General features: G+C 38.1%; 1 protein-coding gene across 1 annotated transcript in view; it reads left to right on the top strand.

Moving 5' to 3' along the window:
- nos1 (nitric oxide synthase 1 (neuronal)) overlaps nt 1-15,733 on the top strand; it is a 54,494-nt gene that overhangs the window by 24,321 nt on the left and 14,440 nt on the right. The window contains exons 10-19 of the mRNA XM_046842102.1: nt 1,105-1,279; nt 3,193-3,294; nt 3,478-3,672; nt 5,213-5,298; nt 7,834-7,978; nt 11,279-11,383; nt 11,910-11,965; nt 12,485-12,601; nt 12,888-13,062; nt 14,537-14,675. Of these exons, the coding sequence (XP_046698058.1) occupies nt 1,105-1,279; nt 3,193-3,294; nt 3,478-3,672; nt 5,213-5,298; nt 7,834-7,978; nt 11,279-11,383; nt 11,910-11,965; nt 12,485-12,601; nt 12,888-13,062; nt 14,537-14,675 (1,295 nt within the window). The remainder of the gene's footprint in view (nt 1-1,104; nt 1,280-3,192; nt 3,295-3,477; nt 3,673-5,212; nt 5,299-7,833; nt 7,979-11,278; nt 11,384-11,909; nt 11,966-12,484; nt 12,602-12,887; nt 13,063-14,536; nt 14,676-15,733) is intronic.

Raw genomic sequence — 15,733 nt, 5'->3', positions numbered from 1 at the left:
TTGCTCAAGGGGCAAGCCAACAGTGGCAGCTTGGTTATACTGGTGCTTGAACTCCTAACCTTCTGATCAGATTGTGAACAGTGAAACATTGAAGAACTTATTGTCAGTACAGGAACTTCATGCTCAGGACAGTTCTGTAATTTTTTTTATTCTTTCACATGTTTCTGAACCTTCGTGGAATCTCATCTTTTGTTGTCTTAAAATGTCCGTGAAACAAATTGTAACCAGGTGTAACAGCACTTTGGCAGCGCAAGGTTGTAAATGTTGAGCTGTGTAGTGAGGTGCTTTTCTGGGCTCAGCAGATGCCCAAAAGCAGCCAGAGGCCAATTTGGCCATGTGTGCAAACACCTGAGAATCCTGCAGGTGCTGGTAGAGTGATAATGAACGTTTTGGCACAGTTCAGAGTAAACGCATCTAGTGACGGGCAAATTAAGACAAACTAGAATATCCCTGTGAAATGTTGTAAACAAGAAGATATTTAAATTAAGATGCTAATTTAGGTGTGCTTAATGCACCTTTTGGCATATGGTGTTTTTTTTTTTTTTCCTGCAGAAAGGTAAAGTTTAGTAATGTCACTTCAGCTGCGTTGAACCAAAGCAAAAAATTAAGACTCCTCCAAATATTCTATGTTGAACTTCTCAATTTGCTTGAATTTATGCCTCAGTAAAGTTACTGAAAATGCAAATATTGTTGTAAGATAAACAAAACTAAACATTTACATGTAATGGTGATTTTCTTAGTATTCATTTCGCACTTGTTGATCTAGAACTAGGGGCAAAACGAGCTAGTATTTGCATTTAGTATCGCCCACAAATACCGTAAAAGGAAATGCTCACAGAAAGATGAAAAGGTGTGAATTAAGAAAATAGTTTGGTGTGAGATTCGAAGGTAAAAGGATATCTTGGCACATAATATGCAGTACTTGTAAGTGGAATCGAAATAAATCCTCTAAATTATTACCTAGTTACCATTTCAACTGGTCAGGAGCTCAGGTAGGATTTTCAAGAGTGGCACATTTTTTTTTCATGTAATATCTCCTATTTATAGAAAATTCTTAATAAATCATGCCTTACAATCTGAATTTCATTTCCTTTCATCATCCAGGTTAAAATGGTTCAAGGAGCTGAATCTGAAGTGGTATGGCTTGCCTGCAGTATCTAGCATGCTATTAGAGATCGGAGGCTTGGAGTTCACCGCCTGCCCCTTCAGTGGGTGGTACATGGGGACTGAAATCGGCGTCCGGGACTTCTGTGACAGTTCGCGCTACAACATTTTAGAGGTACCTATCCCTAAAGCCTGAGGCTGTGGAACCTCACATTTACTCACTCTAATTAGCTATTATTGTGCAGCTCGCTGTGTTATGAATATCTGTTCAACTAAAATCCAATATTATCCCACACGGCTTTGATTAGCATAATGACAGTGGTTGATTTTCTATTATCGTAACCCATTTACTGGGGTGCAATATACTAATTCACAAATATGGTAATGCAACCATTAGAATTCATTATTCATATTTTTCTGATTAAACAGTGACCTTATAATAGTCCAGGCGAATATAAAATAAAACCCCTGCGTTAAATGCCGCTTTTATATTCTAGAGCGGTAAGAACCTCCCCTCTATACTTACTCGAGATAAAGTTCTACCTCTGTAACTAAGATTGTCGTGCTACTACCTTAATAACGCCTGCTGTGCTGTTTCCTATTGAGATGATCACTTGTACCAAACTGTCAGAACCGCGAGTGTTGAAATGTGAGGTAGTTGAGGTATTAAAAAAAAAAATGCGTTTATGATGCATCATTACTTTCAGGCTCTGAAATTTTATTTCCATAACCATTATGCGAAGGAGGAAGTGAACAAGGTTATGGAAAGTCATGCAACACCCACCTGTGTTTGCATTAATGTCCACTACCTTATCTGCATGATTGGGCATAAAAAGATTGCAAAGAAGACCGATTTATCATGATATTATATTCATGATAAATATAATACCCCCCCATATTGAATATGGGGGGAAAATCCCCCATATTCAAAATGAATTCTAATGTTATGTAGCATGAATTTGTTATAACTCTAGACATATGGCTATATAAATGCAGGTAAATGACACATGTTGTAGAGTGTATAATGCATTATATCTCTTGACGTGCACATTGGTGCCAAACATTATAAGGTGGTCTCAAAAAGTTTCCAGACTAGCTCTGTTCACAAGAATGTCCGAATGTCCTCCAACAACGATTAAAACCTTACAGTAGAACTTGCCATTGATGATCTGACCCCTGGGGACGAATCCTCGATGCACAATGCCAATGTCGAGCTGTGGACCCGCCTCATCTTTGTTTGGTCGTGGAGATGATGGGCTCTTCCACTGTGAAGACTGTTGCTTCTTCTCAGGGTCTTACCCATACACCCAAGTTTCCTCACAGGTCCTCAGCATGAAGGAAAGGTCATCCACGACACGCTGAGTTCTTGTCAGATTTTGACATGTTCATATAACAGCTGAAGAATTCCTGGACTGTTTCATATGACAAATAGAAAATGGCAGGAATATTGTGGCTCGTCCGCCGTCGATCATCATGCACAAGTTGCCGACTGGTTTTGACATTTTCGGGGGTTGAGCTCATTGAAAGTCTTCCTGATCTCACGTCATCTTCCAGTGAAGTTCTTTTGCCCGTGTGCCACTCAAAACACCCTAAAAAACCCTTTGCAGCATCACCTCTAATGTGTCTGTGGAATTTGAGTTGCTCTTCAGTGCTCCCTGTGACTGTGCGTGCAGCCTTGTGCTGCCATCTGTTGCCGTGCGGCAAAACTAGTCTCGAAACTTTTTGAGTATACTGGAAAAAAAAGGAATAGCTATTCCAATACCAATTATAGGTCTCTAATCAATTCACATCCATTAAATATCTACATAAACACCAGCATGTGTTTGAAATGATGGTGTTTTTTATTTAGTCCTCCAATATGTAGATGCAACAGTTACATGACATACGTCAGTAACATAATTGAGTATAAAAAGTGTATCTTAGACATGCAGAATCTCAGGAGTAAAAATGGGCAGAGATTCAACAATCTGCGAAAAACTCTAGTCTCATGTTAACAAATAAATATGAAACTGTCAAATTTGAGTGGCTAATGAGAACCGTAGTCCAGGGTCAAACATTTTTAAATCCCACACCATCTTGTTTTAACAGGAAGTAGCCACCATGATGGGGTTGGACACCAGAAAGACATCCTCTCTGTGGAAAGACCAGGCTCTGGTGGAAATCAATATTGCTGTTCTTTACAGTTTCCAGGTGCTTCCGAGGACAGATTAGAGATTATGTTCTTAGCATATTTGTACTCTTGTACACTTGTGCATTATTTGTACTCTTGAAGGCAGTAATGTGAGAGAGAAGACCTAGGCATCAAAACATTTATAGATAACTCGGTTATCATGACATCATAATTCATATTTTCATTTTAATGGACATATACAGATGTCGAAAGTGACCATCGTGGACCACCATTCAGCCACAGAGTCCTTCATGAAGCACATGGAGAATGAGTACAGAGTGAGAGGTGGATGCCCGGGTGACTGGGTGTGGATCGTTCCTCCAATGTCGGGCAGCATAACACCGGTCTTCCACCAGGAGATGCTCAACTATCGCCTCACACCTTCTTTCGAATACCAAGTAAGTGCTGTATAGACTATAATACATACTGTGTGTTTATGGTGGTATTTACATTCTTGTAAATTGGGCAGACGGTCTTATGTAAAGTGGCTTCAGTAAAGGGCTTTATAGTCTTCATTAATAAGATTGTTTGTTTTGCGTGTCCTATGGCAGCTGAGTCAGAGAAAAGCCAAGAAAGGATGGATGGATGGATGGTTTACATGGGTTAAAGTGAAAGATCTCCTGCTCTAGAGTCTGACCTTGATCTTGTTGAACACTTTGGAATGAAATGGAACACTAACTGCACCCCAGGCCTCCTCACCTACATCACTAACTGACTTTACAAACACCCTTGTGGCTGAATTTGCACATGTTGCCAGAAGAGTGTGAGTTGATTATAACAGCAAATTAGGACTAAATGTGGAATGCGATGTTCAAAAAGCACATACAAATATTATGGTCAGGTGTCCACAAATTTTTTGTGTATTTGGTGTGCATAGGGAAAAATTTGAGAAATGATTTTTGGAATATAGTATGCATTGCACTTTCAACATTCAAAGCTTTCCCATTTTAAAGTAGACTGCACACAGTGGACTTTGTTTTAGGTATAAAATTCCCAAAAAACAAAACAAAAAAAAAAGTCAAAAGCTAAAGTTTGAAGTGAATTTATAGTTTTTGTTTGGCAAATGAGCAAGATTATTTCTGACATTATTCTCGAATATAATTGTACAGGAAATGTATAGTATAAAGCCAATATTATATTACTCCTACTACTATTTAGAAGAAAAAGAAGCTATAGAAGAAGCTGTTTTGTAATAACAGGGATAAAGCAGTTATAAAATAATGTAGGAGTTTAGTGCTTATAAGTTTGTTCCTTATAAAAGTTCATCCCTTATGAGCGAGCCAGTTGTGGGACGGGAAAAACTCCCTGAGATGGTATTCGGAAGAAACCTTGAGAGGAACCAGACTCAAAAGAGAAACCCATCCTCATCTGGGTGGCACCAAAAGTCTCTTCATTATAGTTTCGTCATTGTTTAGTTTTCAGGTGCTTAAATGCAGAACTGTTAATGCAACATGTGGTCCTGAGAAACCAGTAATCGACTGTTTATAGCAATTACAGTCCAAATCCCTCCTCAAAGTTCATGAGGTGCTTAGTGGGTCTTTAGGCTGTTAATGTAGAACCATCCTGGTCTCCAATTGAAGAGAACCCCAGCCAAGGGTTGGGCAGATGAATCAGGCAGATCCGAAGAGAAAAAAGGGACAGGATCACTGGTCACTGGTGACTTCAGAACCATGTGTACCTCCTTTTTGGTAATTTTGTAGGTAGGTTGTGCCACACTCAGTAATGCTGTTCAAGGACTAAACAGTATATCAGTGTAGTTTTCTGGACAATAAGGAATAGCAGCAGTATTTTAACCCGACACAGAAGGGCTGTGAAAGACTTGCAGGTATTAAACAGTCGATTCATTCATTCAATAATGGTTTACTTCACTTAAGCTGGATGAACCCAGGATAGGACGTAGATTTACTGCTGATGCGTTCTGATTACGTCTCTCTGCAGGCTGACCCCTGGAACACTCACATGTGGAAAGGCGTGAATGGCACTCCGACCAAGAAAAGAGCGATCGGCTTCAAGAAACTCGCCAAGTGAGTGAACAACATACAAGTACATAATTCCAGCTGATTTTCCTTATAATGGCTATAATATAGAATGTTTTCTCTCTGGTCCACAAAGCTCCTGAGTGCTCCACATCCTCCTCACTTAACTTTCCACAAGCCTTGATTGGCCATATGATTGTGATTATGATTGACACCCATTGCCTTTGAGACAGGTTTCATCAGTGTTTGTGTGTGAGAGAGAGTGAGCGTATCTCCTCAGTGTTTTCCTGCAACACATTTACGTTATTACACATGGCAATGGTTAGCGGAAGGTGAGGAAATTAAACAGCGGTGCAGCTCACCGCTCAATCATCTTCAAGGGCCTAATCAGGACTTTAATTTTATTTTTTTACTTTTTCGGATTCCCACTTTGCAGTAACTGCTGTAATTACACACAGGATGTAAGGAGATGGATCGTTGTGCCTGTGCCATTGTTAAAGAAAGGGCTCCTGTTGATAGGACGTGGTGTATGAAATGAGACTCTTGTCTGGAAATAAAGAGAAACAATTCAAAATGATCCAAAGAGGCAGATGTAGACGTTGAGTAATTACTTTTATTTACAGGACATTACTCTTGCACACTGCTCTTCACCAAGACGTGAAAGCAAGGAATGTTGTGGAAAGAATGAAACACCTTCAGGGCATGCTGTTCTAGCTAAAATAATCCACAATAGAGTGTTGTGATATTGCCTGGTGCAAAAGGAGAATTTCTTTTAGCTAGTTGTGAGTTGATTCTTTTCTTACAAGAGCACATCATGAAGTGTTTTTATTCCTCATATGCAGGACCACAGCAACTTATCAAACATCGCACCTTATTGATTAATATACAACACTTAATTAATCACTTATGCTATAGAAACTATAAAAACCTCTGCCTTTTTTCTCTCACTTCAGTTGAGGAGGTAAAAAGGCAAAGACACTAATGATCCTGGCAGGTGACAGCAGATGCCAGTGAGGAAATTTATTAAACTGGAAATGAAAACTTTAACAAAGAAGAGAAACTAAACAAATAAAACAAAACCTAAAACAACCGTAATCTCAAATCTGAATTTGGCAGTGGTGAGTCGTTCGTTTCACACCTAGACCTTCAGCAGCATCCTACCTGATCTTGTCCACTTTCTAACTTACCATCATTATGGCGCCTGGGTATAGAAACCATCAATATAATACAAAAGCGCAGTATAACATTGCGCTGCATCACAGACAAGAATCACATAAAGCGAGAATGAATGGCATCACTAAAGGAAGAAACAACAACGAACACAATTCAGCAAGTCTCCTTTCACTGTAGCCACATCTGCACCCCCCCGCATACTTCATCTCCAGCAAAAGCATCGAGCTCATAACATGACAAAACACAGTACACCACATTTTTCTTTCTGTGCATTACTATTTTCCTGGGGAAGACATGAAAAGACAAAAGTATAAATGGTTCATGAAAAAGCTGTTTTAAACCGTTTTGGCCGACTTTTCCTCACAATGTCCAGCTTGAAAAGTCAATCTTGTAATTATCATTGTAAGTGTTTTGGCATCCAAATCAGTTTTTTCTCCTCTGTCAGCCGTTGTGGAATAAAAAACAGCTGTTAAATCCACACAAATGTATTCGAGCTTGTGCAGTTTGCTACAGATGCGGTTTGCGAGCTCTGACTAGTCCGCTCCCTGGCTATCCAATCAAAGGAGGTGGAAATGCTTACATTATCGGACGCCTGCTAGATGGCCCTGGTGTCGCCAACTATCAATCTGATTAGTTAAAGCATTTACATTTACAGCATTTGGCAGATAAACTTATCCAGAGCAACTTAACCACTGTGCTTTCCCCTTTCCCCAACAGCTGTTGATTCTGTAGACCTCAAGACAGATTTTGACCCTCTACCCTAGACTACTGTGAATAATTTAATACTGTACATAGTCATAAAAAAGAAGACACAAATGTACAAAGTTATGATGCAAGAAACTGAGGTATGTGCGTGTATAAAATGTGCGAGTGCTAAACGTGTTAAATACAAGTACTAATTACCGAGAACGTAAATAGGCTACTTGACGTGGTACGTAGAGATGCAGTGGTACACATGAAACGAAACCACAAACTCTGGCGGCTCCTTCCAGTTTTCTCTCATGACACACGAAATAATATTTAACACATTTTCAAATGCATTTATTAAATGTTTTATGTGGAACATCTGCCATCCATGTTCCTGCGAACGACTTGTTACTATAGAAACGTTGCCATATTGGAGTGTGTACATTTCCATAAACCTGTGATGCACCTTGCACTCAGAGCTGCTGTTAGAGAAAATAAATAAACTCCTTCTCGTTAGTCAGAATCGAGCTTTCAGCAACACCTTGATATAAAACGTATTGAAAGTCTCATGCAGGCCTTGTTGTTTTCATTGGGCACTCAATTAGGGTCAGTTCAGCAGGTAAGTAAATCTGGAACATGCATTTTCTCTGAAAAGCTCTTATCTTATCTTGCAAGACGAAGGAAATGCAATCATTTTTTTTTTGTTCTTATCTCTGTGTTTAGGGCCGTGAAGTTCTCGGCTAAGCTGATGGGTCAGGCCATGGCCAAGCGAGTCAAAGCCACCATATTGTTCGCCACAGAGACTGGGAAATCGCAAGACTATGCAAAGACCCTGTGTGAGATTTTCAAGCACGCTTTTGATGCGAAGGTAATGTCCCACATTTCTGTCTTGGAATAAAATAACGCTTGGAACCTGTCAAACACAAAGCTGCTGGATTTTTTTGATTCTTATCAGTAAAATCCTCTTTTTTTTTCGATTCGGCCACGGCACAGTCGGTTCCCGGCGCCTGCAGATTGAGCGTCAGATCTGTTTTTGCACAGAGGAAAGCCCAGCGCTTGAGCTTGGACACAGCAAATGTGTCTTTTGTCACAATCACTTTTCCTCCCGTGCTGTAAATCGCCAAGAGACACGGGAGAATTTCCTCAGCCAAGTGGTGCGCTGTAGTTTAAGATAAAATCACTGAAAGCACCCTAGGCTGCGTAAAGCTTCAGAGAAAATGAAAAACCGCCTCAAAGCTGAAAGAAATGATTGTGTGGTGTAGAAGAGATATTTCATGGAGTACAATAATAGATAGTGCCAGTGTTCTCTGATTGAATAAACTTGGGCTTGAAGCTCCATTTGTTTTTATTCTGTCTTTCACATTCTCAGGCTTTACCAACTGTCTCATCATTTTCTGAAGGTGTTCACTTATCTTCACACACACACTGACACATCGTCACTCGTGATCGTATGATAGCGCATTAGCGCCTTGTTAAAGTGCTGAGTAAAGAGTTCATCTTCGCCGCTACGTCGCTCCAAGCTGCCAGTATCTTTGTCATAATTCAGGTTTATAGATATTTATTTGACCAAACAATCATCGTGTGGTCATCATTATTTCTCTATTATTAATGCTTTATTGCTGTCATTTCTACGATTGTAATAATTATATTATTGCATTATATTTCATAACTCTGTAATTCGTAAGATTTGGTCTTTTTAGGTCAGAAATTGGCCCCGCCCCCAATTGAGCTTTTATTTAAATCATTTATGAATGTGCAGTTTGTAATCTTTTAATTGAATACATTAATCTCTAGCCCTGTATTTACCTTAACATTTCTGTAGATTTCTGGAAAGAAAAAAAAAGGCATTTAGCAGTATGGGTACTTCTCAGGCCTGAAATTATCCTCACCTACAGATACAGCAGGAGCAAAGCTATATATATATACACACACACACACACACACACACACACACACACACACACACACACACATATATATATATATATATATATATATATATATATATATATATATATATATATATATATAGACTATGAAAATTGTAGATTCACACTGAAGGCATCAAAACTATGAATTAACACGTGGAATTATATGGAATTATATACATAACAAAAAGTGTGAAACAACTGAAATATGTCATATTGTAGGTTCTTCAAAGTAGCCACCTTTTGCTTTGATTACTGCTTTGCACACTCTTGGCATTCTCTTGATGCCTACTTTGAAGAACCTACAATATGACATATTTTCAGTTCACTTTTTGTTATGTATATAATTCCATATATAATTCCACATGTGTAATTCATAGTTTTGATGCTTCAGTGTGAATCTACAATTTTCATAGTCATGAAAATAAAGAAAACTCTTTGAATGAGAAGGTGTGTCCAAACTTTTGGTCTGTACTGTGTGTGTGTGTGTGTGTGTGTGTGTGTATATATATATATATATATATATATATATATATATATATATATATATATAATGTGTCTGTGTTTTACTGTATTACTCTAGAGGCGGTACACACAATCCACGGTTCGGTACATGCCACACCTCGGTTTAATTTCGGTACAGTTACAGTAGGGGAAAGAAATGCAAAACATAAAATTTTATTAATTTTTTTTATAAACATTTGTGAACATTAAAATAGTTAAAAAAATATAATGTGTAAACTGTTAAACAAAATGCCTGCTTGGTTTCAATAAAAAATCTAATATATAATTTGTTTTATTATATTATATTGATTAAATCGAGTAATCGATTCAATTAGCACAAATTTAATTGATATAAATCAATGAATAAAATTTTTCAATATATTTCATTTGTTAGACCCCATTTGGGTAATACGGATGTGTACATGTGTAATTTTAAGAAAATGATAAATATTTTCTACTTATTTGTTCTACTTATCTCAGCATACTTTAATAAATGTCTGCAGTTATTTATTTATTTTCAGTTCATTTATTCATCAATGAATTAATTACTTAAATCCTTCAATCATTCACTCCCTCGATACGCGGAATTGTCAGGAATTTCTCCTTCAGAGAAATAGCTGAATCTGCACAATAAACGCAAAAGAATCCATATCGCTAGACTTTCGTAATGAAATGACATTCCTTCAGGGCCAGTATGCAACAGCATGTGACAAGTTTAGGACAAATAAATAATAATTAAAAAATGGTGTAATTTCGTTATATTGAGAAAATATGAATGTATATGTGCGTATAAGTTTATGCCAAAAGAGTGAGCCAGTGATGACAGCATCAAAGAAAAACTCAGAGATGGTCTTCAGAAGAAACCTTAAATGGAATCAGGCACTAAGGGGAAACCATCCTCGTCAGGGTCACACCGAATGTCCATTCCTTGTAACTAGTTTGTAGTGCGAGTAAAATGTTCCTACATCTTTTTTCATGAAAGGACCTGTACGAAGCTCTCCGCTTTCTCTATCGAGGAGAACGTGAACTTGTAAGCTCAATGTAAATGCCAGTCGGACTGGAAAATACTGAATCCAAACATGTAGCCAACAAGTAAATGTTTGTTCTTTGCACGATTGCTGTTGCTGAGTCACAGCGGAGATCCTCAAACACTTTAATCCCTGAGAATCAGAACTGCTCGAATCTGTTCTGAATTCAGTTTTGTGTTATTTTTGAGTTTTGAGCAAAGAATTAATATATTTATGTAGAAAGGATTTACAGGGTGTCCAAAAATTAGAATATATTGATGATAAAACATGTAATTAATTTTATATATGAGTATACAACATGGACACACTCATTCCTTTCTGCAGATTTTGCTCAACATGATCTAATTGGTTCCTGACGAAGTATTTGGTGGAAATACACTTCTGTGATTTGTAATTTTGTTAGTACAGGTTTGTATTAATGCAGAAATGAAGGGTTTTTACTTTAGTTACTGTGTAGTTTTCCAATCACTACATAGCTTCATCCCTTCTACACTCTATTTACAAAAGTATTGGGACACTTGACTTTTCCATCCGTATGTGGTTCTTCCATGTGATGTTTTTGCATCCTGTAGAATGGCATTTTCCCTTCATGAGAATTAGGAGACCCAAATGTGTTCCATGTTGTGTGTTAGGCCAGGTGTGTGTGTGTGTGTGTGTTATTGCTGAGGGATAAAGTGTGTGCTTAACATTGTAACTGTGTATTTACAGGTCATGTCGATGGAAGAGTACGATGTTGTGCATTTGGAGCACGAGACGTTGGTTCTGGTGGTCACCAGTACATTTGGTAACGGAGACCCACCTGAGAATGGAGAGGTGAGAGAATACTATTTCCTTTCTATATCTGTAATTGCTGGGAATAATACTTTGCCTCTACAGTACTAAAAATACAACATTTAATATCTCTCTCTCTCTCTCTCTCTCTCTCTCTCTCTCTCTCTCTCTCTTTCTTTCTTTCTTGGTTTGTCTGTCTATCTTTTACTGGCTCTCAATCTTTGTCGTTCTGCCTTAAATCGTTTCTCTTTTTCTATCTGTCTCCTTCATCTCTCTCCCAATTTCCTCCTTCTTTTCTTTCTACCACTCTGTGGCTCTTTCTTTCTTTCTTTCTTTCTTTCTTTCTTTCTTGCTACATCTCTGCATCTGTCTGTTTTCTGGCGTATAATCTGTCTTACCGCCTCTCTCCTTTTCTCTTTGTTTTTTTCTTACACTCTCTGGCTTTGTTCTTTCTTTCTTTCTTTCTTTCTTTCTCTCTCTTTCATTATTTCTTTCTGTCTACATCCTCCCCTCTCTTTTTCTCTCACTCTCTCTCCCTATCTCCCTCTGTTTTGTTTACCTAATGCAGAAATTTGGTACGGCATTGATGGAGATGAGACATCCAACCACCAGCACAGAGAGAAAGTAAGTGCGTGTGTTTTCTGTGTGCACGTGTGTGTGTGTGTGTTTGTGTATGTGTGTTTGTGTATGTGTGTGTGTGTGTGTTTGTGTGTTTAAACACACACAAGTGGTTCTCTTCTCTTCCTCCCACCCGATAGCTTTGCCGTCATTAATTTGTGCAGTGTCCATTTATACACAAACACACACACACACACACACACACACACACACATATTCATGCAGCAGTTATAAAACACCAAAAGCAGGCTGTGAGTTGTGGGTTTGGGATTTTTGTTCCTGTGTGTCACAATAGAGTTTCAAACCAGATTTTTAGTCGGATTTTGGGAATTTTGGGATTGAATTTTTGACTTTAAATCTGCTGTACGGCTGTAGAGAAAAACATTTTCTCCAGTAGGTGGAACATGTTTTGTGCAAAGGCCTTATTTCTCAACTAAAAATCTAACCTTGTGAATTGTTGCTGTCCAACTTTGTTTTACATCCAGGAAAGAATTTTGTGTGTATTTACTATTTGCTCTTTCAAAGGAGCTACAAGGTGCGTTTCAACAGCGTCTCTTCATACTCGGACACCCGGAAGTCCTCCAGCGATGAACCTGAGCATAAAGCGCACTTTGAAAGCACTGGGCCGCTCGCTAACGTCAGGTATTCCAAAACACCAAAAATAGTTAAGTGCAAATGTAAAAAAATTGTAGTTTGGGTCCTCAGTATTGTGTGTTTTTGTTTCCAAATCCTCAGCCTTGGCTACACCCACACTCTTTATATGTGTGTTTTAAGTAGGTTTGTTCCAGGTTTCAGGCCAGCAAACCTCTCACTCTTGTGTTTATGTGCATATCCCTCTCCTGTAGCTTCTCTGTTTCAGGCCTTGGAGCTTCAGGGCCTGCCCACACTTTAGCATGTCGGTGTTTCTCTTTCTAAATGTCTCTGATAGGTTCTCAGTGTTTGGCCTTGGCTCGCGGGCCTACCCACACTTCTGTGCGTTTGCCCACGCTGTGGACACGCTGTTTGAGGAGCTTGGAGGAGAGCGTATACTCCGCATGGGCGAGGGAGATGAACTGTGTGGCCAAGAGGAGGCCTTCAGAACCTGGGCCAAGAAGGTCTTCAAGGTACTTGAAATCAATGAACATGCCCTGATGGCATCATAGTGGTATGATTATATTTTTTGTAATCAGTGATGGCTCACGCAGTTCCAGAAACTCTGCTGCTCATATATAAAGCTCTTTTTTTTTATTATGTAAGATGCTTTGTAAGAAAATTACTATGTGACCCCCTTATATAGGGATCTACATCTCCATAACTGAGGCCACTGAGATTTGCATCTGGATGTATAGCCAACGTTACGATACATTTAAAGATACATATGAAGCAGCTACTGATGCGATGCGATACAATTCACCCCATTACGATGCAATACGATCCGATTTCCATTCGATTCCTCACAATACGATTTAGCAGTAAATATGACTCGATGCAATTCAATGTAGTACTGATAGTTCACTTATTACTTTGCTTCAGATAGACAGTAAATTAATTAACGTCTAATGCACGGCCCATTCACAAACCCGCTTTTGTAGTGCAAAAAAGAAAAAAGATGAAGTAAAACCAAGGAAGATGCAGCTCTACCTCTGCCATGTTAATCTGTATTCTATGGAACTTTCAGCTCTTTAATGTTGTGATGCATCATATTGACAAATTATTGGTTACTTTTCTAATAATAAATGTAAAGTGCATCTACTAATGAAGATTTATTTAAAAAAATCGCTTTTTACCGATGCAAATATGTTAAAAAAAAAAAAAAAAAAATTCATCGCGATACAAATCGTGTCCAATGAGCACTTTTTAAAACCGATGCATCAGACAGATATCTTATCATTTATCTGAAATTTTTTGGTACATGGTAGTAGTTTTTCAAATTGTTCCTTCAGGAAAAACTTCAAATATTCTATGAAGAAGAAAATGTTGCGTGTAGAAAGTCCTCTAGAAAGTTAGAACCAATAACAAAAAGAATCCTCATGAATTCTAAGATAGAAAACAAACTGATTGGAAATCTGATAGAAAACATTGGGAATTAGGAGTAACATTTTTTGACAAGGGTAAAGAATTGATGGATGGATAGATGGATGGACAGATCAATGCTTGTTGGTTTGTTGGATGAATGGATTACATTAAAATGTATAGCATTTGGCAGACGTCCGTATCCATAGTGACTTTTGTCTTTATTAATAAATAAATACATGGAGGGGTGAAAGGATTGGTGCATGGATGCAAGCTGGATTTGTAAATGGATTAAAGAGAGATGATTGAATGATTAGATTAAAAAATGAATGGATGATTGGATTGATTGATGGATGAACGCAATTTAGATTTGTAGGTACAATGATAGATGGATGAATGGGCGGATGCTCACAAGCCCGTTTGTAGATGTATGAATATGTAGATGGATGGAATAAAAAAAAGAAAAAAAGAATGGGAAGCTCTGAAGACTTATGTTACTGCTGGCAGGTAAAAAATATAAACAAATATGTGAATTGTATTTTTCTTTGCAAATGGTTTAGACATTAAACATTTGATTCCTTCCAGGCTGCCTGTGACGTCTTTTGTGTCGGCGATGATGTGAACATCGAGAAGGCGAATAATTCACTGATTAGTAATGACCGCAGTTGGAAAAAGAGCAAGTTCCGCATGACCTACACAGCCGAAGCACCAACACTAACACAAGGTAAACTTCAGCCTCTGTGTTTATCAAAGCGATTCTTCTTCACACACATCACATATTTTTGCTTTTAATTAAAAAGCTAAACTACTCGATACACACCAACAAGCAGCGTTTGTGGTGCAGTGCTAACAGCATCATTTGTTATATATTAAATCTTATGGTATTTCTAAATTATACAGTAGCTTATACAGAAAAATACCCCTGTACCCTCTCTAGAAATCGAAATATCTCTCTAGAAATCAATCTGAAAATGCTTTCATTTCAGTAATGCAACATGCTCTTACAATTAGCATGCGATTCCATACTCAAATTGCATGAATGAAAGCCAAAAGCAATCATCCTAATTTATTTATTTATCTATTTTTCAAATCAATCAGATTTTTATTTTTGTGCCTTTTTAAGTAGCATAAAGTAAAAAAAACAAAAAAACAATTTACCTGGACATTTGATTGATTAGTGGCAATTTGTCCGATAATTCTTCTAGACACAATAGACTAGCCTTTGTCATATAAACATTACAGCACAGTGAAATTCGTTCTACGCATATCCCAGCTTTGCTCAGAAACTGGTGTCAGAGCGCAGGGTCAGCTATGATACGGTGCCCCTGGAGCACAGAGGGTTAAGGGCCTTGCTTAAGGGCCCCAAGAGTGGCAGCTTGGCGATACTGGGGCTTGAACCCCCGACCTTCCGATCAGTAACCCAGCACCTTAACCACTGCGATACAACTCCCCCTATTTCTATGTTTTTAAGGTTTATAGCTTATTTAAGTGCCAGTGCCATCAATATTTTGAACAACACTCCAGCTTGTGATTATATGATGGCTTGTAAATAAATCAGTTATGGTGCTTGGTGCATTTTAACTACCAGTATAATCATTTACAGGTTCTAGCCCTGGCCTGCGTTTATGTTCATATTGCACATGGCACAAAAACAATATCTCAGGAATCAATGAGAGTATTAAAAATAGTTCCAACCATTAATTAATAGATCAAAACATATCAAATGTATTTTAAAGCACCAGTTAAACAAGAACTTACCAACTAAATGTACTTTGTAAACAC

Source organism: Silurus meridionalis, chromosome 27, assembly GCF_014805685.1.
Source record: "Silurus meridionalis isolate SWU-2019-XX chromosome 27, ASM1480568v1, whole genome shotgun sequence".
In the NCBI taxonomy this organism is placed as follows: domain Eukaryota; kingdom Metazoa; phylum Chordata; class Actinopteri; order Siluriformes; family Siluridae; genus Silurus; species Silurus meridionalis.
This window is presented reverse-complemented; position numbering and strand designations above follow the sequence as displayed.